General features: G+C 47.1%; 1 protein-coding gene across 4 annotated transcripts in view; it reads left to right on the plus strand.

Annotated features, from left to right (window-relative positions):
- REPS2 (RALBP1 associated Eps domain containing 2) overlaps positions 1–25088 on the plus strand; it is a 1083293-nt gene that overhangs the window by 359265 nt on the left and 698940 nt on the right. For all 4 annotated transcript variants that reach the window (XM_078658107.1, XM_078658103.1, XM_078658105.1 and 1 more), the window contains one exon: positions 19410–19567. In XM_078658107.1, coding sequence (XP_078514233.1) covers positions 19410–19567 — 158 coding nt within the window. The remainder of the gene's footprint in view (positions 1–19409; positions 19568–25088) is intronic.

The following is a 25088-nucleotide window of genomic DNA, read 5'->3' on the forward strand; positions in this document are numbered from 1 at the left end:
CAGTATCAGTACTTTCCTGTACCTCACCTTGTAATTTCGTTTTTTAGCCCACCACCACCCACTAACGGTTTCATTAAACCCTCACCAGTCTCATGCAGTTGCCATGAGCTCACCCTAGCCGGATATAGGTCGTACACCACCTTAAAAGCCGGCCACCAATGGTTTAAAGATTTGCCACCCTAATATGACTCTTCCTTGTACGTCCTGTCTTTGTCCTATGTGTTCTGTGTAGAAAAGTCTGAGGGAATCCCCCTCTAACAGTTACAGCGCCTTAGCGAGCGCTACACATAGCCAAAAATTGACACAAACACTTAAATTAAGTTTATTATAATTTAATCTGCACATTATCACGTAACTCTTTGGTCCTGAGGAAAGCCAGCTTAGAATACAAAAGGCACTGGCTGAAACATGTAGACCACACTGGACACGGGAGGTCATCATACACTCCTCATTGTCCTCTTGCCTTTTTTAATCAGCTAACAGAGGCCCAGTTTATTAAAACTTGTTAACCCTCGGGTGCTGGGACCCCTTGTATAGCCTTTTAATTTTAACTTCTCACCCCTTCACTGCACACGCAGCAATATACCAGCTCCGCAGTCACCTGGCGTTGTAGCACACCCGGGGCACATTCGGTGCCACTGTGGTGGGCCCGATGATGAAGCATGCCACCGACTAGGTCGGTGGGTGAGGGCTTTATAAGGAAAACATTGCTTTTTTCCTTTTTATTGTCTGACGTACCTGAGTCACTCCAACCCCTCCCCCCTAAACTAGCTAGTCCACATTGATCTTGACATATAACCCAGGGGATACGGGCTAGCCTACCTAGTCCTCTCTCTCTCTTTGATCTGCATAATACTAAGCAGCGCGCAGCTGCGAAAGCTTTACCCACCCCCCAACATGGCCGAAAATGTTGGCCTAACCTTCACTGCTGAGGATATCAGCGAAATCCTAGCTGATCCCTCACTCCTGGCAGACTTTAATATCTCAGCTACTGTAGCCCAATCAACCGACTGGGACTCACGGAGAGGAAAAGGAACAGGATTCGGACAGTTCCGCATGGGGTCATCCTGGCACAATATCTACGAACCAACACAGCTCCCACTGGCCTTCTGGTCACCAATGCCCCCAGGATTTTCCTGGATGACGCAGCATTTCGAAAAGACTGGGCCCAGATCGCCTGGCACTGCACCAGGGACTGGCTAGTCCTCATTATTAAAACTGCAAAACGCCTATCAGACGCCATCATGATAGAAATCCAGGCGACGGAGTCACACTTCAAGACAACCGTGACAGGCTATAAAAAGAAGCTTGAAGACCAAAACCGCGAAATAGCGGAATACAAAGATTACTTAACCCAGACCAAAATCAAAAAATTTGAAAAAGATCTGAAGAGATTCAGTTACTCTAAAACCTACCCGTACTCGGAAGATGACTACACTCCCCCCAAGAAACCGTCTGACAATTCAGACAACAGTTCCATCTCAAGCGCCTCAAGCAACTCAAGCTCAGGATCCAATACACCGAGAGGAAGAGGCAGACGTGGACAACACTGGCAACAACCATGGCAACCTACCTAGTCCTCTCTCTCTCTTTGATCTGCATAAGGACTTTACTCCGTCAGTGTCCCAGAGGTCTCCTATCTGGGAGATACCGATGAGGTCCCATTTTTGGAATCCCTTTGAACGACCCAGATTACCCAGTCGTTCGGATACCCAGAGCGGGGTAGCCATGGTAAGAACGTTGTGCCAGCCCATGTTGCGTTGGGCAATGTGCCACAGTTGTACTGTGTGAAGAGTTGGCCCCGTCAATGTGTGTCCGCCTAGCCGCGAATACAGCGCTGCTTCGTAGTTCCCCCCAGGTAGGAGCCACCTATCCATGCCGTATCCCGGTTTGTTACCGTCACTATAAGTACCATGATTTACAGCTGAGAGATGTGCAGCCCAGTAGTATCTGCGGATGTCCGGCAGGGCTATCCCTCCGTCGTACCACCCCAGAGTCAGTTTCTGCAGAGCTATTCGGGGAGTACTGGACCACAGGAGGTTCCTCAGCGTCGCCTCAATAGTATTAAAGTACGAGGATGGGACTAGGTCAGGGTAATTCTGTATGGCATAGAGGAACCGGTGCAGCGCCATCATTTTAAAAAGGGCCGCCCGGCCTAACAGGGAGACCGGAAGCCTTTGCCAGGCGGCGGAATCACGCTTGAGCCTCTGGAGGGGCGGGAGCAAATTCCTCTCATACATGACGGCTTTGTCCTTAGATATAAAAATCCCTAGGTATGTAAACCCTTCAGTGGCCACTTTCATGGGACAGTCACGTGGGAGCACAGGGTTGGGACCGTGAAGAACATAAAGAAGGGACTTATTCCAATTGATACTGTACCCGGAGTTCTTGCCAAAGCTGGTGAAGATATCAAGAGCTACGATTAGCAATTTCCGGGGCCACAAGAGGTATAGGAGGATGTCATCGGCGTATAAGGAGATCCTATCCTCCCAGCCGTCTGTCCAACGAAGCCCCCTCAAGGAGACGTCCTGCCTGATCCAGGTGGACAGCGGTTCAAGGGAGAGGGCAAACAGAAGGGGCGAGAGTGGACACCCCGGGCGTGTCCCCCTCTCCAGGGGGAATGCCTCAGAGACCTTATTGTTCACAACCACCTGGGCCAGCGGTTCTGAATAGTGGAGCCATATCCAAGAGATGAAGCCGGGGCCGAAACCTAGTTAACAAAGAACCGCTATCATGTACTGCCACTCTAGAGTGTCGAAGGCCATCGCGGCGTCAAGCGACACCACCACTGCTTCTTCTCTTATCGTATGGCATCTCCCCAGCACCCCGTTCAATGGGAGGAGATTAAGCGCCGTATTGCGGTGGGGCATGAAGCCTGATTGGTCCGGGTGGACCAGTGTGGTAAGGACCGGTTGGAGTCTGTTAACTAAGACTTTTGCTAAAATCTTAGGCTCCGCGTTTAACAGGGAGATGGGTCTGTATGAGGCACACTGCTCCCTAGGCTTCCCCTCCTTATGAATTGCTACAATAGTTGCTAGTCTTTGGTCCCGTGGCAGCACACCCCTGGCCCTGCTTTCATCGAACATACGCTTAAGATAGGGGCTGACGCTATCAGGCTTGAGCTTGTATAGCTCAATTGGCAAGCCATTCGGTCCAAGCGCCTTACCGGAAAGAAGATCTCCGATCGCACGCTCTATCTCCGCTTTGGTGAGTGGCGCCTCCAAAAGATCCCGCTCCACCTCAGAGAGGGCCGGCATCCTAATATCCGTAAGTAGTGCGACCGAGTCCTCCTCCGGGCGGTCAGAACCCCGACTACAGACTGCTTGGAAATGGTGGGCAAATTCAGTGACTATGTCTCGTGGTTCAGTGAGTACAGTGCCGTCTGCTTTCCGAATCTCCCCCACCACCTTACTTGCCTGCTGCTTCTTATCGAGCCACGCCAGGAGCTTACCCGCCTTGTCCCCTTGGTCGTATATCCTACCCTCCCTGGTGGCAGTCGTCCTCTTTGCTGCCTCTGTTACCATCGCCTGGTATTCCGCAGTTTTTACCGACAATCGGTGACGCGCCACCGGCGTATCTGCAGTACGCGCTGTCTCCTCCAATATACCCAGGTCAGTCTCAATCGCAACCAGCTGTGCCTCCTTCTCTTTGCGTCTACCCACGATTGCCGAGAGGGCCTCTCCTCTAAGGACTGTTTTAAAGGCCTCCCATAATGTAATTGCCGAATCTACAGAACCGTCATTGCTGTCGAAGTAGTTGGTTATGGAGAGGATCAGTGCCTTGCCTTGTAGTTGGTTATGGAGATACCAGGCATTGATAGGCGCCACGCATCCCTCCCGTCTACTGCCCATGGTGAGGTGGGCCATGACCGGCGAGTGGTCAGAAATACCTCTCGCCAGATGCGTTGCTTCACGTACAACCGTGTCTCGGAGCAAAGGAGTAAGTATATGATCTAGGCGGGAGAAGGAGTGGTGTGGCCCCGAGAAGAAGGAGTACTGCGTGTCCGTGGGGTGTGCTAGGCGCCATATGTCTGTGAGGCCAAACGTTTCTAGGAAATCCCGCAGCCATCTCTGCCCCCGAGGTGTATCCCTGGGCGGATGTCTGTCTAGTGTACCGGAGACTACTGCATTGAAGTCTCCCCCTATGAATAGCTGCCCGTCAGGGAGGGACAGAAGGAGTTTACCAAGATCAGTGTACGCCTGTGACTGTAGGCCTGGCGGGACGTATGTGGACACTAGGGTTAGTCTGCGCCCCTCCCATTTACCCGAGACACTGGCAAAGCGGCCCTGCGGGTCAGCATCAGTGTGATCAGGGAGGAAAGGGAAGGCGCGCCGGAGCAAAACACCCACCCCTCGGGATCCCGTAGTGAAACCAGAGTGGACTGCCAGCACATAGCCGTACCTAGACAGGGCGTGGCAGGTGTTGCCCAACAGATGAGTTTCTTGTAGCAGCACAGCGTCGGGCTGGTGACGCTTGACGAACTGCAGTACCATGGTGCGTTTAAGCTTGTCCCCCAGCCCGTTCACATTCCAACTCAGTTTCTTGAGGCTTTTATCCCATTTCTTAGCCATATCCACAACTGACGTCCTGCGTAGACCCTGGGACCCCTGCACGCCAGCGGATCCTTCCATTGCCTCTCAAGTGTGTCCAAACAAGTAGTGCTTCCCCTCCCCAACTCCCACCAACTCCCCACCCCCCTTAATTCCTACCATCCCCGGTCCGCCCCCCACCCGCAACACCTCCCCCCTCCCTCCCCTGCTCGCAAACAACTCCACTTCACCTTCCCATCGTGACCCAATTGGATCCATTGCCCACCCCTGAGACAACCCCCCCACCCTGCTCCCTGCTCTGTAGGTTTCAAACTACCCACAACCCCAAATAGCAGAGCGCCTTTCGCCCAACCCCAACCCAGGAGTGAGGGAACGTCCCCTCCCGGGTAAACTCTGTTAGGGAAAACGCGCGCCGGCCCCAACTCCAGCCTCCATACCTGCGCTGCCCCCAGACTGGACACCCCTCACATTTGCGGAGCGCCCACCAGGCTCCCACCAGAGTCCAGAGTCTTTGGGCAAATGTCATTACCATCCCCACATTCGCATCAAAAACTTTAACATATCACAGTGCAGTATACTTTACAGTTCAGTAGGGCATGGTCCCGCAGGAAGAGTCCACAGTGTGCAGCCGCAGCACAGATAGTGTCTCATCGGGGACTGGCCGATCTTGAGCGCCACGATCTCTGGCTCCGTATGTCCCCTTCTGATTTGTCTGCTGCGGACCCGGGGGATTGGGCCCGACTCTCCCTCGATGTGTCATGTTCCTGTCGCACCCGGTCGGTCGGCGCTGCCGTGTCAAGCCACTCCTGGACCGCCGCTGGTGTGGTGAAGAACATGGATCGGCCTTCCACGATGATCTTCAGCTTGGCTGGGAAGAACATCATATATTTGATGCCCCGGTCACGTAGCGCCGCTTTGACTCCCAAGAATGAGCGCCGCTCCTGCTGGACCTGCAGGGTGAAGTCGGGGAAGAACCGGATAGTGGCTCCTTCGTACTGTAGGTCTCTCTGTTGCCGTGCCACCTGAAGGAAAGCGTCACGATCCCTAAAGTTCAGTATTTTGGCAATGATCGTCCTGGGCGGATCCCCCGGCTTGGGCTTAGGGACCGGCGCGCAGTGGGCCCGTTCAATCGTAAAGATTTTGGACAGCCTGGTGGGTTTCAAGTGGTGGAGGATCAGGTCCTCGAGAAACAGCTCCACACTTTGCCCCTCCATTCCTTCCGGAACCCCCACCACGCGTATGTTACTCCTTCGGGCCCTCCCTTCCTGATCTTCGAGTCGGAGGGCCATTTGGCGATGTTGGTGCACGAGCTCATTGATTCGACCTTCAAGGCGCTTTTCCGAGGCCTGCAGCGCTTTAATGTCTGTCGCGTTTGACTTCGATCTTTCGGTGGTTTTGCCCAGATCTGTGCGGAGCAGGTTCACCTCAATGGAGATCTTGTCCATTTCTGTTTCCAAGTTGGTACCTAGCGCCTGAATCGCCACCGTTATGGAAGTTAGGGAGGGTTCCACTTGGCCCGCCTGGTCCCCCACCGCCGCTCCCGCCTGTCCTTGAGGCAACGGCACAGCATACTTGTCCAGTTTGTTCGTCTGGGTGGACGCACCTCCCTTGGGTCTCATGGTGAACAGGCAGCGTCCCCGCAGCACCCCCACTGGGCACGAATGACCCCAGGACGACAGCAGAGATTTTCGGCGCCTCCGTCTCCCCACGTGCGGCCCGTAGCTTCCTGCGGCAGGGAGGGCCTCACCCACCACCTGCACACGGCAGCGTCTGCAGCGCCTCCAGGCCCAGAGGCCGTCCTCAAGCCCAGGTGTCCTCACCCGGTCCCACCAGGTTCCAACAAATCTTTTGAGGGTTCAGCCAGTCGCCCATCCGGGAATGGCCCCCAACAGGCTCCAGTCCGCACCGCCGCTCCACACCCGCACGGCACTTACGGAGGCCCTTCTCTCTATTACCGGCTTCCTCACCAGGGGGTCCAGGGCCAGTCAACCCCAGTCGCGTGCTGCAGGGGTTCCGATCCGGGGGTGCTCCTGCGGGATCTGACTGACGCCTTTCTGTTTGGCCAGTCCAACTCCTCCCCCGCCGCAACCAAACCTCTGCTCCGCTGCCGTCCTGGGGGCCACCCCTTCCGAGCGGGTGTGCGCTGGGGCCTGGCGCGCCCCACCGGGTGGATCCTGTTGCCTTCCGCTCCAGGCCGGCCCCTTGTGGCGAAACGGTGACACAAATGTCAAAAATTGTGCCCCCGGGGGGGTCAGCAATGCCCCCCCCCGTCTCTACTCCTCACTTGGCCCCTCCAGGAGGCCGGCGGATGCACAGCACGGGCGCCGAGTCAAATGGCGGGCTCGGAGTGAAGGTCGGCTCCCCACAGGCCCGTCGAGATCAGTAGGCCCCATGCCGGGTCCTCGAGTTTGGTGGCTCCCGGCCTGGGGCTCCAGGCAGAAAGCCCCAGGTCCAACGCAGCGTATGTATGGACGCGACTCGGCCACGCCGGGCCACGGAGCTCTGAACTCGGTGTCGCCCGAGGGCGCCGCGCATCAGGGGGTCAGGGCGCCGATGGAAGAGCACCCTGTTGAGGATTCTGGACGGACTTGCGCGGGGACAACTTCGGTCCCGGCGGAGCTCGGGTCTTAGGCGGCTATCTCTGCTGGCGCCTGGCCACGCCCCCTCCTACCTCCTACATTCTTACTGCATTAATTATTTTTCGATAGAAACATTCAGACTGCCCTACTCTGTTTAATTACCTCAAGCAATCCACATCAGGTGGAGAATAGACACTTTTCCAATTTGTTGTGCTCAAGGAACATGCTTCAAACATGGTTATGAAAATAAATTCCTGGAAAACTACAGAAATGCTTAACAGGACCAATTCAGAAATCCTAGTAGGGCCGTTTAACAATTTAGCTTAACAGAGCTTTCAAGTTCTTGACTCTGGTAGCCACATATAAATTGACAATAAGATTTCAAATCCGTACAACGCTACAACCTGTGAGGCCGATCCCCTTTTAGGGAACCAGTACAGCGTGGGGAATTCAAAGGAGTAGTTAGTTTGAATTTATTCAGAGTGCTAGAGTATAATACAAAAGCCATGAAGTAAAATGTTGTATTCATTTCAAATTAGTGGCACAGTTGGAAGAGTAAAACACAGAATACATCTTCATCCATTCATTGTGTTATAAATCAGTTTCCATTTCCAGCTGTCATTTCAATCGAATACTCCCAACCTCATCATCAAGTCTCACTTTTTTTGCATTAGAATATTTCACATATTCAAGTTCAATTTTCAAGAAGAGAGTTTCAACAATTTAATTCTGGTGCAAAATACGGACATGGGAAGCGACTTTAAAAACACTGGTTAGTTGTGGAAAATAAAAATAAAAACAGCGACTGTAAAGTGACTTATCAGTCACTAATTATCAGTCATAGAAAAAGTCAATGCTTGAGTTCATTGTTTTTACATTTAAATGTTATTATTTTAAAGACATTCAGTGACACCGCATTCGACACACTGTCATTATAATAAAGTTGTAGCCACATAAAGGTTTAGTTTAGTTAAATCCAGGTACCAATTAGCATAAGCAATGATGTGGCCACCATTTCCCCCTCACATTCTTATGTTTCTGAGGGTAGACAACCGTTTCAACGCAACTTTTACGACGAACTACCTTTACAACGCAACTTTTACAACGCAGGATCCATTACAACGAATGTCTTTACAACGCATGTTTTTACATCGCAGATGCCTTTACAACGCATGCCATTACAACGTAAGTATTGGTAAGTATATAATTATATTAAAAAATGTATTTAATTATTTTTATATAAATAAATAAATATGAATTAATTAATATATTTAAAAATAAAATATTATTTATTTAAAAAAATAATGTAGCACTTACCCTACTATTACACCCCCCTGGAGTTAGAATAGTAATTTTTACCCCTACACTATCCAGCACTTACCCTACTATTACACCCCCCCGGAGTTAGAATAGTAATTTTTACCCCTACACTATCCAGCACTTACCCTACTATTACACCCCCCGGAGTTAGAATAGTAATTTTTACCCCTACACTATCCAGCACTTACCCTACTATTACACCCCCTCGGAGTTAGAATAGTAATTTTTACCCCTACGCTATCCAGTACTTACCCTACTATTACACCCCCCCGGAGTTAGAATAGTAATTTTTACCCCTACACTATCCAGCACTTACCCTACTATTACACCCCCCTGGAGTTTGAATAGTAATTTTTACCCCTACACTATCCAGCACTTACCCTACTATTACACCCCCCCGGAGTTAGAATAGTAATTTTTACCCCTACACTATCCAGCACTTACTCTACTATTACACCCCCCCGGAGTTAGAATAGTAATTTTTACCCCTACACTATCCAGCACTTACCCTACTATCACACCCCCCTGGAGTTAGAATGGTAATTTTTACCCCTACACTATCCAGCACTTACCCTACTATTACACCCCCCTGGAGTTAGAATAGTAATTTTTACCCCTACACTATCCAGCACTAACCCTACTATTACACCCCCTTGGAGTTAGAATAGTAATTTTTACCCCTACACTATCCAGCACTTACCCTACTATTACACCCCCCCTGGAGTTAGAATAGTAGTTTTTACCCCTACACTATCCAGCACTTACCCTACTATTACACCCCCCCTGGAGTTAGAATAGTAATGTTTACCCCTACACTATCCAGCACTTACAATACTATTACACCCATCATTATAAAACACCTAAATTATTAAATAAAAAAATATATATATATTTATAAAAAAAAGAAAATTAAAGTAAAATAAAAATTAATGTAAGATAAAAATTAAATTAATTTTAATTAATTACATTAAAAAAAAAATTATATACTTACCAATACTTACGTTGTAATGGCATGCGTTGCAAAGGCATCTGCGATGTAAAAAGATGTGTTGTAAAGACATTCGTTGTAATGGATCCTGCATTGTAAAAATTGCGTTGTAAAGGTAGGCGTTGTAAAAGTATGCGTCGTAACGTCATACATCCGTTTCTGAGAGCAGTCTCTGGAAAGGTAGATTAGTTTGTCTTGCTTTGCAAACCAAACTTTTTTTTGCTCTCCAACTGGACAAGGAAGGAAGGAACAGAGAGTTCCAATGTTTAGATATGTCCCTTTTGGTGAGCACAGTTTCAATCCCTATCAGGGTGCGATTCGTTCTGGTTCCCCCAAAGTCATCTACAATACCCAACAAGGCAACTCTGCACTATGAGAGGGCATTCCCATACCACTTGGAAAACATGTGCCTATTTCTCAGGGCAATGAAAATAGGTGTAACCAGTTTGTTGGCCCGCCACAATCTAATGGGCATGATGTAGGCCATGCGGAGGCACTTAAGTTGGATGATCTGAAGTCTTGAGGAAGTGACCAATACCATAGGGGACCTGCAAGCACCTCTTCAATTAGTCGCCCAGTGCTTCCAACTAACCTTTCCAGCATGCCATTAAAGTTGCTAAGAGGTCCGGAAAATCAACTAGTAGGGTCTTGTAGATCCCCCTTTTCCTATGGACTCCATAAGGATCTTTGGTTTGAGTAGGTTAAAATTGAGTATATCACTAAGGGCTTCTTGATGGGATTGAAGAGTGAGACACAACTGTAAATAATAGTAGAATTGTGATTTAAGCAGATAATTCAGTTTGTAGGTCTTGGAAGTATTTTAGATGGATGCCCTGCCAAATGTACCTCACAGTGGAAATGCGAATATGGTCCTATCCATCGAAACCCTTAAGGGATGCCGTATGTTGCGGCCATCTGCCCCTCCAAAGGGACGTTTCAAGGGTATTCCGCTGATCCATCTCGATGCAGATTGCCATGCAAGTAGGACAACTCTGGTGAAGTCTGGGAGGGTTTGTGGTATAGGATCCCCATTAAGCAGTTATAAATATTATTACCGTCTCATCAGTGTCACTTCCATTCGAAAACCAGGGTCATGCCACCCACTACTCAGCCAGTCATTAATCACAACCATCTGTGCCATCCAGTAATATGGTCAGGTGTCTGCCATACCGATCTTTCTGTATTACATCAACAGGACATATTTAACAAAGACTAAACAAGAAGTTTAGTGTAATCACAAAAAGGATTAAATCTTCGCAAACGACTTTCAGGTGCCTTGACTAAATGGTAATGGAGAAGAGAGAGTGCCATTAACTTGAACTTGGGTGCGAGTATAGAATCCGGAAATACAATTTTAACCTAGGCCCAAAAAGGGCTGGACTGGTGGAAGTGAACACATGGCGTTTCCCCGGTGGGCAGCCACAGTCGGGGCTGGTTTTGGAACTCTTGGTGTCCGTTTTTGTTAACGGGGGCCGGTTTTGCGGCATAGATGCAATATCGGCCCCCTGTAACAAAGTGGTGCTTTCTCTAGCAACACCCCCCACCCTCATCCCCCTGGGCATTCCTAGCTGTTTGCTAGGGCCGGTTTCGGTTCATAGTCCGGCCCTGGGCCCAAACACAATTTTTCCAGTACTCCTGCGAGGAAAGACCAGTCAAGTGACACAAAAGCCTTTCTGAAATCTATAAGGATTAAATCTCTGGGATCTTTCTGGTTAAATAGATGTGCAAGGGTCCTTTAGACAGTGTCTAGTGCTGTGATGTGGCATAAAACTGCATTGGTATAGGTGGACCAAATGTGGTAGAACTCTTAGAAGTCTATTCACCAGAACCTTGGAGTAAATTTTGATCTCTGTGTAATGAGAGATATCAGCTGGTAGAAAGCACAGCAAGCAGGAGGATGGCCTGGTTTGTGTAGAACCAGAATGGTTTCTAAGTGAAGTTCGGGAGATAGGGGCATTTTGTGATTGCTTCTTGATATATGTCTAGAAGGAGGGTAGTAAGAGTGATTGAAAGCGACACTAGTATTCAATACAGTAGCTGTCTGTGCCTTGAGTTTTTCTGGAGTTCAACCTTGGTTACGACACTCTAGGGCCTTAATGCTAGTCTCTAGGTTAGTTATCAGCTGATATAAATAAATAGGATCTAGCTAATCCCCCTTAGCGCGGCCTTCACAGCCACTCACAACGTGCCAGATGAGCCCACTGTACCTTTGCTAAGATCAAAGTAGGACTTTAGTTCCTGGTTGAGAAAGTGTGTGAATTGTTTGTCTATTTAGCACCAAGTGAAATGCCGTGAGATCGGGTGAGGCCTTCTCCCTGAGAGCAAGAACACAGTGTTACAGGAGCATGGTTGGAAATATCCTGAGGTAAAATAAAGCAACCAGTCGTGTGCATGAGATCTGTGGTAGGGAGTAATATCAAGTCGGTACAGTATATTGTACAGTACAGTATATTGTTTTATGTGCAGCCATAGGTATATGCTGGTGGGTGGAGGTTACATACCCTCCATGCAACACAGAGGCCTAGACACTCAACCCAATTACTTATCCGTCCCCTGTGTTTACCTCCCATTTCCCCAGATCCAGTAGAGTCCACCTCTGGAGTCATAATGTCATCAAACCCTTCTAAAATGGTGATTCCCTGAAGTAATTGCAGCATCACTTCTTTAATCCCTTTTGATATATTCTTAGTCAGGAAAGGGGGGACGTGGACATTGAGGAAATTATAAGTCTGGGAGTTTGATGTCAAACGGGATACAATAAAAGGGAGCATTCTGCGGAGAAGGCTCACCACCCCTCTGGATCCCCTCATATGTCTGGCATTGTAGACCCCATCACAGCCATTCTGAGTAAGGGAGAACAGTTGTTGCCTATCAAATGGGTCTCTTGCAGCAGCAAAGCAGCTAGGACATGCCAGTTTGCAAATCAAAGGACCGCTCTGTGCTTAATACAGTCATTCAGGCCATTTACGTTCCATGTCATAAGTATAGATACACACATGGCAGTAGGGGGCTGGCATCAAGTTTCAAATGTGGACTTGTGGGACAGTAGCTGGGGTCCCCATAGAATATCTGGAGCCTGGCCATGGATCGCCAGTGAATAGCAGCCATCATGTTGTGCAAGAAAGTACGAATAACAAAACCAACAACATATGAGAACTGAAGGCCCAAAAGATAAACTGAAGAACCCCCCTTCAACAACCCTCCACCCAACACTTCCCCCCATAAACATCTGTCTCCCTCTCAACAAAAACTAGGTGTGAATTCAACGAGAATCTCCCAATTTGACCAGTGCAGGAACATCATAAAAAAGAACACTTTTTAGGTCGAGCAGACGTACGCTCAATGCGTGAGCATTGAGGTGTCTGCTTCAGACCTAATGCTGCCCGTATGTAGTTTTGAGGACACCAATCTGACACGCGCTTTGCAGTTTTCACCGCGTGAGCGTGCGCGTCAGCGCCGCGCATGCGCAGAGTAACTTGCTCACACACAGGCAGCCCCCACCCCTCCCACCCCAACCCCGGGACACATGCACACGCAGGCAGGAAGGCCCACATACACACAGACACGCGCGCGCAACCCCCCCCCGCACCCACACACACACACGCACGCACACACACACACACACATACAGAGACACCACCACCACCCCCCCCGCACGCGCGCGCACACACATGCGCTGCCCCCCCCCCCAGGAACCCACTCACCGGCTTCCTTCGTGCGGCGGCTCTCAGCTGCAGGGCCCGGCAGCAGGACTCTTCTTCCCTCCTTCGGCACCGGGGCGCAGGGTAGGCTCCTGCCTGCTCCGGTGCTCCAAACACGGCTCCAATCGCGGCTCTTCCGTGGGAGGCGGGGTAGGCTCCCGCCCTCCTACTTCCTGTTTCCTGTTGTCACGCCGGCCTGCCTGACTTCCTGGTCGCAGGCCGGCAGAGTAACGAGGATGTTTTGCGGTATTTATTTATTTATTTAATTATGCATTTCTATATAGCGCAGACTTTACCCGAAGGCGGTATTTATTTATTTATGGATTTATGCATTTTTATATAGCGCGGACTTTACCCGAAGGCGGTATTTATTTATTTATGTATTTATGCATTTTTATATAGCGCGGACTTTACCCGGAGGCGTCGGAGCACTTCACATTAGGAACAGAAATGAAACATAATGAGAAACATTACAAAAGAACAGGTTGCAAAAACATACGTTACTTACATAAGGTAATAGTGACAATTGTGAGCAAACAAAATACATGAGGTAGTAAAAACTATAAGCAACCAAAAATACATGAGGTAGTAAAGGTAATAGTGACAATCGTGAGCAAACAAAATACTTGAGTAAAATTTGTGAGCAACCAAAATACATGAGGTAGTCAAAAGTGCACAAGAGGAAATGAAAGTGACAAGTGTGCAGTTATAAGAGAAAACAGAGTATAATTAGAGGTATAGTCCTGCAATAAGTGCTAGACACTCAGGCTCAGGAACAAGCGTTACATGGGCAAGGTGGCACTTGTGCAAGTATCAAAGGCAAAGACATGTGAGAGGTAGCAGCCGTGTGTTGCAAGGGCAGAGTGGTGTGTGCATGTTAGAAAAGGGCACCGAACACCAGTACATGGAAAATACTGCAAAAAGGCAGACCCTCCAATCACAGGCATACACTGGGAAGGCACTTCCATAGTCATGGAAAGTAGAAATTATCAGTAGTGGGAAGTCTTCCTCACAAATAGCAAGAGGACGTGAATTACTTTTGGAGGTGTCTCTGGAGGAGGAGAACTTTGAGGTCACTTTTGAAGGCCTGGGAGGAGGCGGTGGTCCGGATTTTTTTGTCCTCTCGCGGTTTGTAAATACAAAACATATTGCATTACAAATGCTATAGGTATCACATTTGCGAAAGTTATAACTATTGGCATTGTAAATGACGAAGCTATTAATTTAGCTATTTAAAAAAAAAGAAACATAAATAAAAACTTTGCCATTTACAATACCAATAGCTCAAACTTTCCTAATGCGAGACCTATTGCATTGCAAATGCTTGTTTGCTGATGGGTTAGAGATATCGTGTTCTAACAGACAGTTAATCAGTTCTCATTTCCATTGACGCCTCCGGGTCTGTGCTCTGGAGAGGTGATGGTCTCCGCGGCAAGTCAACAGCTGGGTGGTGAGCATGGCCAGGATGTGCACCCTCAGAGTCCAAGGAAAAGAGTGCCCTCAAAGCTCGTCATTGACATCTGCGGGATTTTCTGTGACCTCTCTAATTGCTCACCTGTCTCGGCTAATTTTTTGATACCACAAGCCCCCAGACGAGAGTCTACTTGTTTCAAAGGGGCCATTGCTCTGTCGCCAAGTCCCACGGTCTGTTGGATGTCAAAGAAAAAGTATTTGGAATCATGGATCACTTTAGATTTTGTTGGGCACATGAGCATATATTGGAGTTTGAGGTCCCTGAGCTCCTGCTCAACTTTGTCATATGAGTTCCACAATTGTTGTACTTGGCGGATGTAATCAGGGTAATTCGTGATGAGATGTGATTGAAATTATAACTCACCAAGTCTGCATGCTTCCTGAATAATCACATCTTTGTCTTTATACTTCAGAATCTTTGAAACTGGGGGTCTGTAGGGGCCCCATGTAGAGGTCTCTGTGCCAGGGACCTGTGTGTTCATTCAATGATGAAACAGGTGGAGAGCCGATCAGTGGGCATCCATATTTTGATCCTTGGTTAAAGGAAGCTACCCAGTGCAGAACTATACACCTTTTCGGGGAATCCTACAAAGCAGAGATAGCAGCGCCATGCGCTATTTTCTGCATCCTCCATGCAGTCTTCTAATCGCTTCAATGTTGCTGACAGGCAGGATACTGTGGATGTAAGTTCCTGCACTGTACATTCCTGTTCTGTGATATGACCAACTGCCCCAGAGACCCTGTCAGCTACACCGTGGCGATCTTGACGCAAGAGAGAGACTTCAATCCCCACCTCTGCGATTTTGGATTCAAGAGCAGAGTGAGATGCTGAAGGGCTTGAAGGATAGCCCCAGCTTCGTCTGGGGGGGTGGGAGGGCAGATGGATCATTGTTTTTAGAGTTGTCCTGGGATCCCGCTGTCAGGACTGTGAATTTTTGAATCTTACTTTGTGCTTATGAGGCAGTGGGTTTGTCCCATCTCATGGCTTAGGGCACTGGCAGAATTGTTTAGTTTTCAGTAGGGTGGGGTGATAGTAGTGCACTATGAATACAGGTGGTCAGCACATTGTCCTTCATGAAAACCAGTAGTAGAAGGAGATGAGCTGGTAACATCCCCAAAGTAACCAGAGTTTTTCTAGAGGCAGTGGAGAAAGGCCCCTCCAGCCATTTGCCCCCATCCCACCTGCGCCACTAGGATTTGATGGCTGCCAGCTGAGGGCGATCCATAGAATGTCAGCTGAAGGAGATCCAAAGGTCATTGCTGAGGGACCTTAAGGGCTTCCCGTGGTCCAGGCAAGTAGGGCAGTCTGCCACTAGTTGCCTGATGTTACCTCAGACTGGGGGATGTCCACTGAATTCAGCAGTTTGTGCTGTGAGTATTCAGGGGTGGTTGAGGAACACCCCCTCTCCCACAGAGTCCTCCCCAGGGGCCACACGCAGGCCAGCAGACAGCGACAAGGTCAGGCCACATGGCATAAGAAGGCATGCTCCTTGCTGAGCTCTAGGGACATGTAACAAACAGACGGGGCGGGGCAGAGTCAAGTCCCTTGGCATATCTCATATGTGCCAGGTGTGGATCTCATAATCACCCACAGCCCAGGAGCATCCACCCCCAGAGCTCAATAGGCCCAAATAAGTCCCAGGGGGCCATGTGGAGAAGAAACAAAGTAAGCTGGTCACCACACTGTTCCAGAGCCGCTGTGGCAAAGGGCATGAGATCGACTGCCTACTCTGCAGTCTACTCGGGCACTCCCCTGATGTCATCCGGGGAAAGGCCCCCACTGTACACACAGGTTGTCTGTTGGGCTTCCACTCCTCCACCCAACATCGGGTTGGTACTGGGAGGCATCTCTCGTGCTCCGCAGCTGTAGCCAGAGCTGGCTCTGCTAAATGGGCTCCCCCTTTGGGATTACGGACACTTGCTGTCACCCTCAAGGTCAGGTGACCACAACAAAAACAGTAAGTCTTTGACCCCGGAGGGGCCTCAGGTTACAAGGATTGCTAGAGAGCTTTAAGGACTTGAATTACCCCCTTCATCACTGAGAATATGCAACGTGTTTACATTGGAGCCAGTAGCTCAGGGAAGAGAAACCTTCATCTTGGCCTGCTAGGCCTTGTCACCTCCCACCCCAGTCTACAAGATTTAACGCACAATGTAATTCTGTTATTTTCATAATAGCACAGTAGAGTTATACATGTATAAATCACATGCATAAGTAGTTGCAATCTTGTTAACTGTGGTGGCTTGGGTAAATGTAACATATATAGAAGCTCGAGAATCTATGCAGGCCTGAATGTAGGAATTATCAAAGAGGATATTTACTCTTTTCGGACATGATGATTGGGTATGAACTGACTGATGAGGGACCTATGGGTGTGTGGTGGCTCCATACCCTTGACGAGCATGTGATGACCCGGTTGTGCCCTTTCAATATATTCAGGGCACAAAAGTACCAAATCCAAGTAGGTTTAATGCAAACTTTGTATACCTTAGTGTAATGCATGGGATCAATCTTTAATAAAGCAAAACCAAAGGGAATGATGGACGGAGGGTTGAACATTGCAAGCACTCACCCCCAGTCTACTGATCTAGGTTTAATCCATCATCATTCTTTAGCTCACTCCGCCACCCCAGTTCAGACATGGCCATATGCAAATCAGTCTGACCATGTGCCTTATGGGAACAGTCCAGCCGTAACTGCCAAGCCATGTCTTCCCTGGACCGGAAACAAGCCTCCTGGGACCGGTTTCTGGCTAATCAGCAGTCATCAGCCAGGCTAGCTTGAATCCAGTGGCAAAGTGAGCAAGGGACCCACGTCTGGGCATACCCTGCCAACTTAGGGAGAACAAAGCAAAACCAAAGGGGATGATGTACGGAGGGTTGAACATTGCAAGCACTCACCCCCAGTCAACTGATCTGGGTTTAATCCATCATCATTCTTTAGCTCACTCCGCCACCCCAGTTCAGACATGGCCATATGCAAATCACTCTGACCCTGTGCCTCATGGGAACAATCCAACCCGAACTGCCAAGCCATGTCTTCCCTGGACCGGAAACTAGCATTCTGGGACCGGTTTCTGGCTAATCAGCCATCATCAGCTGGGCTAGCTTGAATCCAGTGGCAAAGTGAGCAAGGGACCCACGTCTGGGCATACCCTGCCAACTTAGGGTGAACAAAGCAAAACCATAGGGGATGATGGACAGAGTGTTGAACATTGCAAGCACTCACCCTCAGTCAACTGATCTGGATTTAATCCATCATCATTCTTTAGCTCACTCCGCCACCCCAGTTCAGCCAGAACTGCCAAGAATCTTTAGTAGACAGGAATGCTAACCTGAGTAAAGCCCTGACGAAGGCTGATGACCCATATGCGCATGGAGTAAGGCCAAAATATTTTAGCAATAAATTGGTGGGATGGGTGAGTTAGTGTAATTCATCTAACATCCACAACTAACTGTTTTAACCATATCTAGGGTAGACAACTATTACAATGAATACCTGAAAGGTATACCCTGAGACATTTTTAATCCAATCCAGAAATCTGTCTCCCTGCTATATCCAGCATAATTTAGCAGACTCCCAACTAGCGGTGGAGTCCGTCATGGTGGTATTTACCTACCTGGCTTGGCTAGGCCACCGATGATGAAGCCTGCCACAACAATTAGTGGGTGAGGTGACCTGTCCAAATCTTTCTTACCTGTAGACCAATCAGGATAAGAAAATTGTTTACCTCTTACATTGACTCTTGCTCCTGTTGTGTTTTAGTTCCTTAATCATTATGGGAAATGGTGATGGATGGTAGTTACCAAGTCACCTTCATAGTCGCCCTCTTGGTTCTTTGCACTGTTTCACTCCATGCTTCTCATGATAAGATAGGGTTAAATCTGCCCGTGAAGCTGCTAAGACCAGTGTTTGGATAACCAGAATAGCAGGACATGGCACTAAGTTAGCTGCCACACACTAAAGGACCTAACGAGACTCCACTGAGGCTTTGACATGAGAAATTGCTTGAGTGAATGGGTTATGTCGAAGCCCTTGGTTTATTTCAGAAAGCCAAGATGGTACTCATTCACTGAAGTGGATTCCTAAATCGTTCACTCCATAAGAGAGCAAACGTCAACCATTTGTGTAAAATTTGGATAAAGTATATGGCATTCATTGACACGGACTCTGTGTTTATTTGAGTGGGGTGGGGGGATACAGTACTTTGAATATTTGAATCCAGTTTAAAGTAGGGTTTGTTGTGTTCTTTCCAAAAGTTCTAGAGGACCCCTAAAAGAAGCCTCTCCTATTGGGCAACGTAGGCTCTGTCACCTTAGTCATGACCACCCTGTTATTAAAAAAACACCACATTAACCCGTTGCGTGCTCGTGACGGAACCGTTCCGTCACGAGCCTTGGGTGGGCTGTGCTGGTGACGGAACGGTTCCGTCACAACCTGCTCGCCGCGCCTGCGTGGCGTGAATTCCGCGCCTGCGCTGAGCGTTCTAAAAAGCGGGCGGGCCGTGACGGAACCGTTCCGCCACAAGCACAGCTCACCTGAGGGCCGTGACGGAGCGGTTCTGTCATGAGTACGGGAGCGCCGCGCGGTCCCACCTCCCCCTTAGCGCTGCGGCGGAATAGCCGCCGCAGCTAAGGGGTTAACGGTCCTCATTCCACTGAGAAGGAAATGGACACTACCTAGTGCTACACTAAGTATAATGAGTTTTAATTTCTAATTTGGTATTGTAATGCAATTTCTATGTTTAATGCCAGATTACACACATAACTGCTGCACTTTTTTGTTTTTCTCTTAAAGACTTGCCACTGCCTCGGTTTTTGGCAGTAAAAACAGACAGCGAGTTGAGATGTGGGATTCCTTCGCTAGGCCCAGAAGCACATATACTAAAGTCTGGCCAGGCTCTGCATGCAGCTCAGGAGAACTCCTTTAAACACGTGGATGACGGAGATACCCAGGTAAAGAATACCTCGACCTACAAATTTTTTTGCATGTGGAGTTTTTGTGATGTGTGTATATTAACATCAAAAACCCTCATAAAGTAAATTTCCCCTGTTTTTGTGCAATGAATGCTCCTAGTCTTATTTATTTTCAAAGAATTTACTCGTAATGTACATAAGGATTGTTATACAAAAAAAAATTTTAATTGCTCGAGATATTGGTGAAAATTTTATTTTTTTGTGGTGTAACACGTTATGAATTTCTAAATAACAGTCCCATGAAATGTGTGCAAAATGAACTCCATATTTATTTATATATTGATGATTGTAACATTAACAAAAGTGACTGTTGATCATAAATGCCTAGATATTCTAATGCAACCGATCAGCTATTTCTTTCCTAAGCTGTACACAGAATAATAACGAGGTGGACAGTTTTCAAAGCCACACAATTACGTCCAGGGGGCCTATTATGTATAGGGCGCACTTTCCTTGTTTGCACGCTGGCGCACCTTAAAATAGGTGCGCTGGGTGCAAACAGAGAAAATATGCCCTATTGCATAAAACGCGCTGCCCCAAGTGCATTTAAGTGAAATACGGAGTGGCTTTGAAGCAGCCGCTCTGTGTTTTCAAAGTGCAGGCTGCAACCCGCCTGCACTTTGAAGGGTGTTTAGAAATCCCCTTGCAGGCGGCTGCAGTCAGTGACTGCATCCGCCTGCCAGAGAATGTCCCACCTCCAGAGGGCTGCTCTCAGGGGGCGTATTAACAGTGAGCAACCTTTTAGGCGGCACACTGTCAGCGAGCCTACTGGGAGCTTCTTTGCCTCTGCGCCCGCATCTGTTATACGGTGTGGGCGGAGAGCAATGGGGATTCCCTCATTTGCATGGGGCACAACCCCATGCAAATAAGGGAATGCCCGGCGAAGATACCGCTGGTGCTTTATGTGGACCAGAACTATCGGTATTATAGAAGGAGCCGCACAAGGGTCCGCGGCCCCTTCTATAATACCAAAATAACCCGGGGGCGCCAGAGCAGGCACAACCGTGGGTTGCACCCCAAAACACTTAGGGCCCGATTCACAGAACAAACTTAAGACAAAATCCTAAACTTACTACCATTTACTCATTTTGCTATTCACAGAAGGCACTTACTCCTTTCGGTATTCACAGAAGGCACTTACTGAAATGAGTAAGTGCACTTGCTCATTTTGGTATTCACAGAAGGCACTTACTCATCGATGAGTAAGTGCCTTCTGTGAATACCAAAATGAGTAAGTGCCTTCTGTGAATACCAAAATGGTAGTAGGCTTAGGATTTTGTCTTAAGTTAGTACTGTGAATCGGGCCCTTTGTGTAATACAGCCCTAGGATGTTATCTCAGAGACGTGGGTAGATAATGTTAACATCTTCCTTGTACCTCTGGTAAAAAATTTACTATCATATGTTAGGGATCCAAAAGACCTCTAAAACAAACCCTGTCACTTCAAATATTATTGAGTTCCAGAAGTTGTGAATAACCCGTACCGACGCATTGAGCATATTAAGGGGCTCAATGGAAAGCAGATGGTTTGGCTGGTAGATAAGCTAAGTTTCTGGGACACCCATACATTCCTTACATTACTGTACATCATATTTTAGAACAATATTTTGATATACCGAAAACCTCTACATAAAGAATCGGGATCCCTGTGAATTTCATGTTTGATCCATTTTGTGCCAACTTATTTATGGTTTGGTTTGAGACAGAACATGCCTGGGAAAACAATCGACAAACCGTTCAAGAAGAAGATACATACTGGGGTCATTTTGTAGAAAATATTCTATTAATTTTGAATTATCTTCTATCATAAGTCATGATGCATAAAAGCCTAATGCCCAATTCGTCCTTTCCTGGAGTCCATCTGCAGAGTGAATTCTGGACCCAGAAAGGAAACCTTTAAGTGAAATTTCAAAAAAAGCCTAGTCAAAACTTTGCAAAACATTAATTGTGTGAGTCTGCCAGTTCAAACATAGCTGCTACACCTGCCTCCGCATCCACAAAGGTAATACTAAGGATGTTCATACTACCTTGGTAATTCCCCTTGCAATGTTGGAGCATTGATAAATATTGCAGAAAAGAAAGTGTTTTGACAAAATGTTGATAGTGAAATTAATTTACATTTATCTCAGAAGGAATCTTATTAATAGAATGAGAAACTAACAGTAGTGTATATTTGAAATATCAAGTATAGGATAATTTTACAGTTTACTGACCTGTTTGGCCTATGTCATAGCCAGGGTGAAGGCTGTGTTCTAGGAAACAGCATACAAATCAAGCATATGTGTAGGGTCAAATGGATATCGCAAGGGTTTTTATAGTACAGTGCTCGACTACCCAGTTGAGAGTGATCCTTTCAGGAACTTCCTTAATTATCCTTTCTGGGAAACAAAGATGACTCCTTGGCACTCCCCTGTATCAGGGAATTGCAGCTAGTAAAACCTTTAAATTGAATGTCTTAGGCTTGAAGCCGCTTGGTGTTCTCAGTATGGACACTCTTGATGAGAAAGTGGTATGATTAATCGTAGTCCTGTATCTTTGCACCACATGCAGAGACATTTTAATTTGTTTTATACATGTTCCTATTTGATGCGACTCCTTCTGTATACAGGGTCTTGTGGTAATGACTTATGTTTACTTACATGTCCCAAGTCCTTGAATTCAGGCATTGCACCAGTCTAGTTTCTGGCGAATAATTTGTGAGTTGGTCCTCAACAGCCGGTTAACTTGTGGCTTGAGCTTACTCTTTTCCCCAAACAATATGTCTAGGAGGTTCATGAACCAGAACTGCCTCTCCCATGCTGGGGATAGCAGGAAGAACTCACGAAAATAGTCTCAGTATTCAATTTAATTGGGAGGGGGGAATAGATAATTGGGAGAGGAGAACAGACAAGTCTCCTTGTTCAGATTCCCAAAGAATTCTCAAAACGTTTTGCAAGCTTCTCAAACTCTCATCAAAATCCATAACATTTGATTCCTGGATGCTGCTCAAAAGACATCCAAGCCTTGGAGAAAGTTCATATTGTATTGGTTTTATTGATCACAAACATTCAATCTGAATAATCCATAAATCATGTAAGCCTGCCTTGCGTATCACAGGTGTGTAGCAGTATGACGAAGCTGCCACCTCATGCAATGCAAAATACCTTCAAAACACCTCAGTAATCATATATATATATATTGACTTTCCAGATAATATCTAAAAACAGATCTTTTTATATACATATTTACAAAGCAACTACACTATACTTCCCTGGAATTAAAAAGAGATTACCATTTTTAAACTAACATCTAGGAAATTCTCATTCATTTCAAAAGAAAACAATGTCCTTTGTGGACAATATTTTACTTTTTATGTCTATTCCATATCCATGCTTCCCCTTTCAAAGACTACCACACCTGTTCTACATTCATGCTTCCTCGTTAAGTATTACTTGTGTCCCCTTGCAACGAGCCAAAGGCTTTGAACTGTGAGGCAAGCAGAGAGGATGCTTAAAGTCTGTGGTGCTGCAGCTGTACTTTATCCAAAGTCATAAAACTTTAATAACTTCCGGGATGCTCTGTTGTAGAAGGCTAATAACATTCAAGAAATCAGCCCCATTGTTATTGTGGTAAGGCTATATTCTCATGTTTGCATGATGGATCGTCTTCTCTTTTCCACCTTTCCTTATTTTACTCTCTGTTTCCCCTCCCCTAGCATCACTACCAAGTGGTCCCACGCCATATGTGACACCTTCAGTAAATCTTGACTTTTTAGTTAATAACACTCTGCATGGTTGAAATATTGGGCTTGTATTCATAATGGGAAGTCCAAAAATACGAGTCCCAGAATACCAAATGCTGTTGTGCTAAATTCCAGGACTGGCTGGAGGTGTCACAGATGCCATTATAGGTATGTCGCAAGGATATGCACCAGGGAGACACCCTTATCAGAACCCTCATAGTAAAAGAAAACGAGAGATACGGCAACACGACCAGATCTTTAGCTGGCAACACTTGTTTAATGGGGTGGAAAGGTTTAGATTCCACAGAACAAATGTGACCTGGTAACAGGACTGTCGCAAAAGGTTCACTTCACACGTACCAGTGTGAAGTAGAGATCACAACACTTTATGGGGTTGAGTATTGAGTTACAGAAAGTGGGGTGCAGTTGAGGTTTCTGAGACCAGCTTCTGAAGTGCTTATTGGGTTTGGGCATTGACACACTGAGATTAGCCTCATGGGGCATAAACCGGGGTGGTCTTCATTGATGACGAGGCCTGTTTAAAGCATGTTACCTTCTGGACTAGGATATGGCAGAATCCTAGGACTGACGCCCCTGGTGAGGTGAACCATCACATGAGGAGCCTTCTCAAGTCAGGAAAGCAAGCAAGCGTGGAATTTATTAAGAAATGTTTTGGGGATCACAACCTCCTGAATGTATTTGAACAGCCGGAAAGAATCACCGAGGTTGACTGTGCACCTCTTAACAAAAGGGCAGTTACCTTCAATGTGGAGCAGGCTTTAAACAAGCTGCACTACTGTGACATATTTTGAATTTAAGGAAATTATGGACTGTAAATAATATCTGACCCACATCATGAATCCTGCTACAAGAAAATCATTCTTAAAGTTGAATTTTGAACTAAATTAAGATTGCCCGTAGACTGCATTTTGGCATTTTGTTCTCATTTCATCTCATCACCTAAAGCATATCATTACAGCTGGTAAGTCTGACTCAGGCGCTTGGGAACCTTCCAAGGTTGGTGAAGTGGTTACAGGGAGGTGGGGCTTAGCAGCAAGGAACACGCTATGATTGGCCCATAAACATTTAATATCAAGAAAGGTGCAGAATCTGTGTGACAGCAGTATAGCAGTGGCGCTAGCATTGCTTATGAAGTGCGCAAAGTGCCTTGCAGTTGTGCTATCTGGACGTCAGGACATAATGCAAAAAGCCAGCCACGCTCTTAGGTTTCTGTCTTTATAGATGCCATGTACTCCTGTAGAAATATCTCTTTTGCAAAATAGCGATGACCATGACTTTACTCACAGGAGGAAATGAGAGGAATTGAGATCAGCTAACACCGTTAGCAAGTCCCCAACTAACAAAATAAAAAGCAAAGCCATCATTACTATTTTACTTATGACACTTAGCCCATGCCTGACAGTGAGATGAGGACTTCCATGAAGGGAGGCATGAACAACAAAATGGTAATCCAAGCAAAATTTAGTTTACATTTATTGCCCATCACATGGCCACAATCTAACATTGATCTCCCGCTTAATGGCTCTTTAGAAAATTAGCCTGAAATCGTTACTCGTCATGCAGCTGTTGCCTATAGATTCGGTGGTGCACAAGAGGACTGCAACGTTAATCCTGACATCACTCAGCTCTCATCCCTGAACTCTGACATGTCCATGATAAATTGAATGATAAAGCCCTAAATACACTCTTGCTGTCAGTTAGGGAGGGATCAACATTGGTTATACCTGCATGTCTTTGTTCCCTGATTAGTGACAAGATT

Source organism: Lissotriton helveticus, chromosome 8, assembly GCF_964261635.1.
Source record: "Lissotriton helveticus chromosome 8, aLisHel1.1, whole genome shotgun sequence".
In the NCBI taxonomy this organism is placed as follows: Eukaryota; Metazoa; Chordata; class Amphibia; order Caudata; family Salamandridae; genus Lissotriton; species Lissotriton helveticus.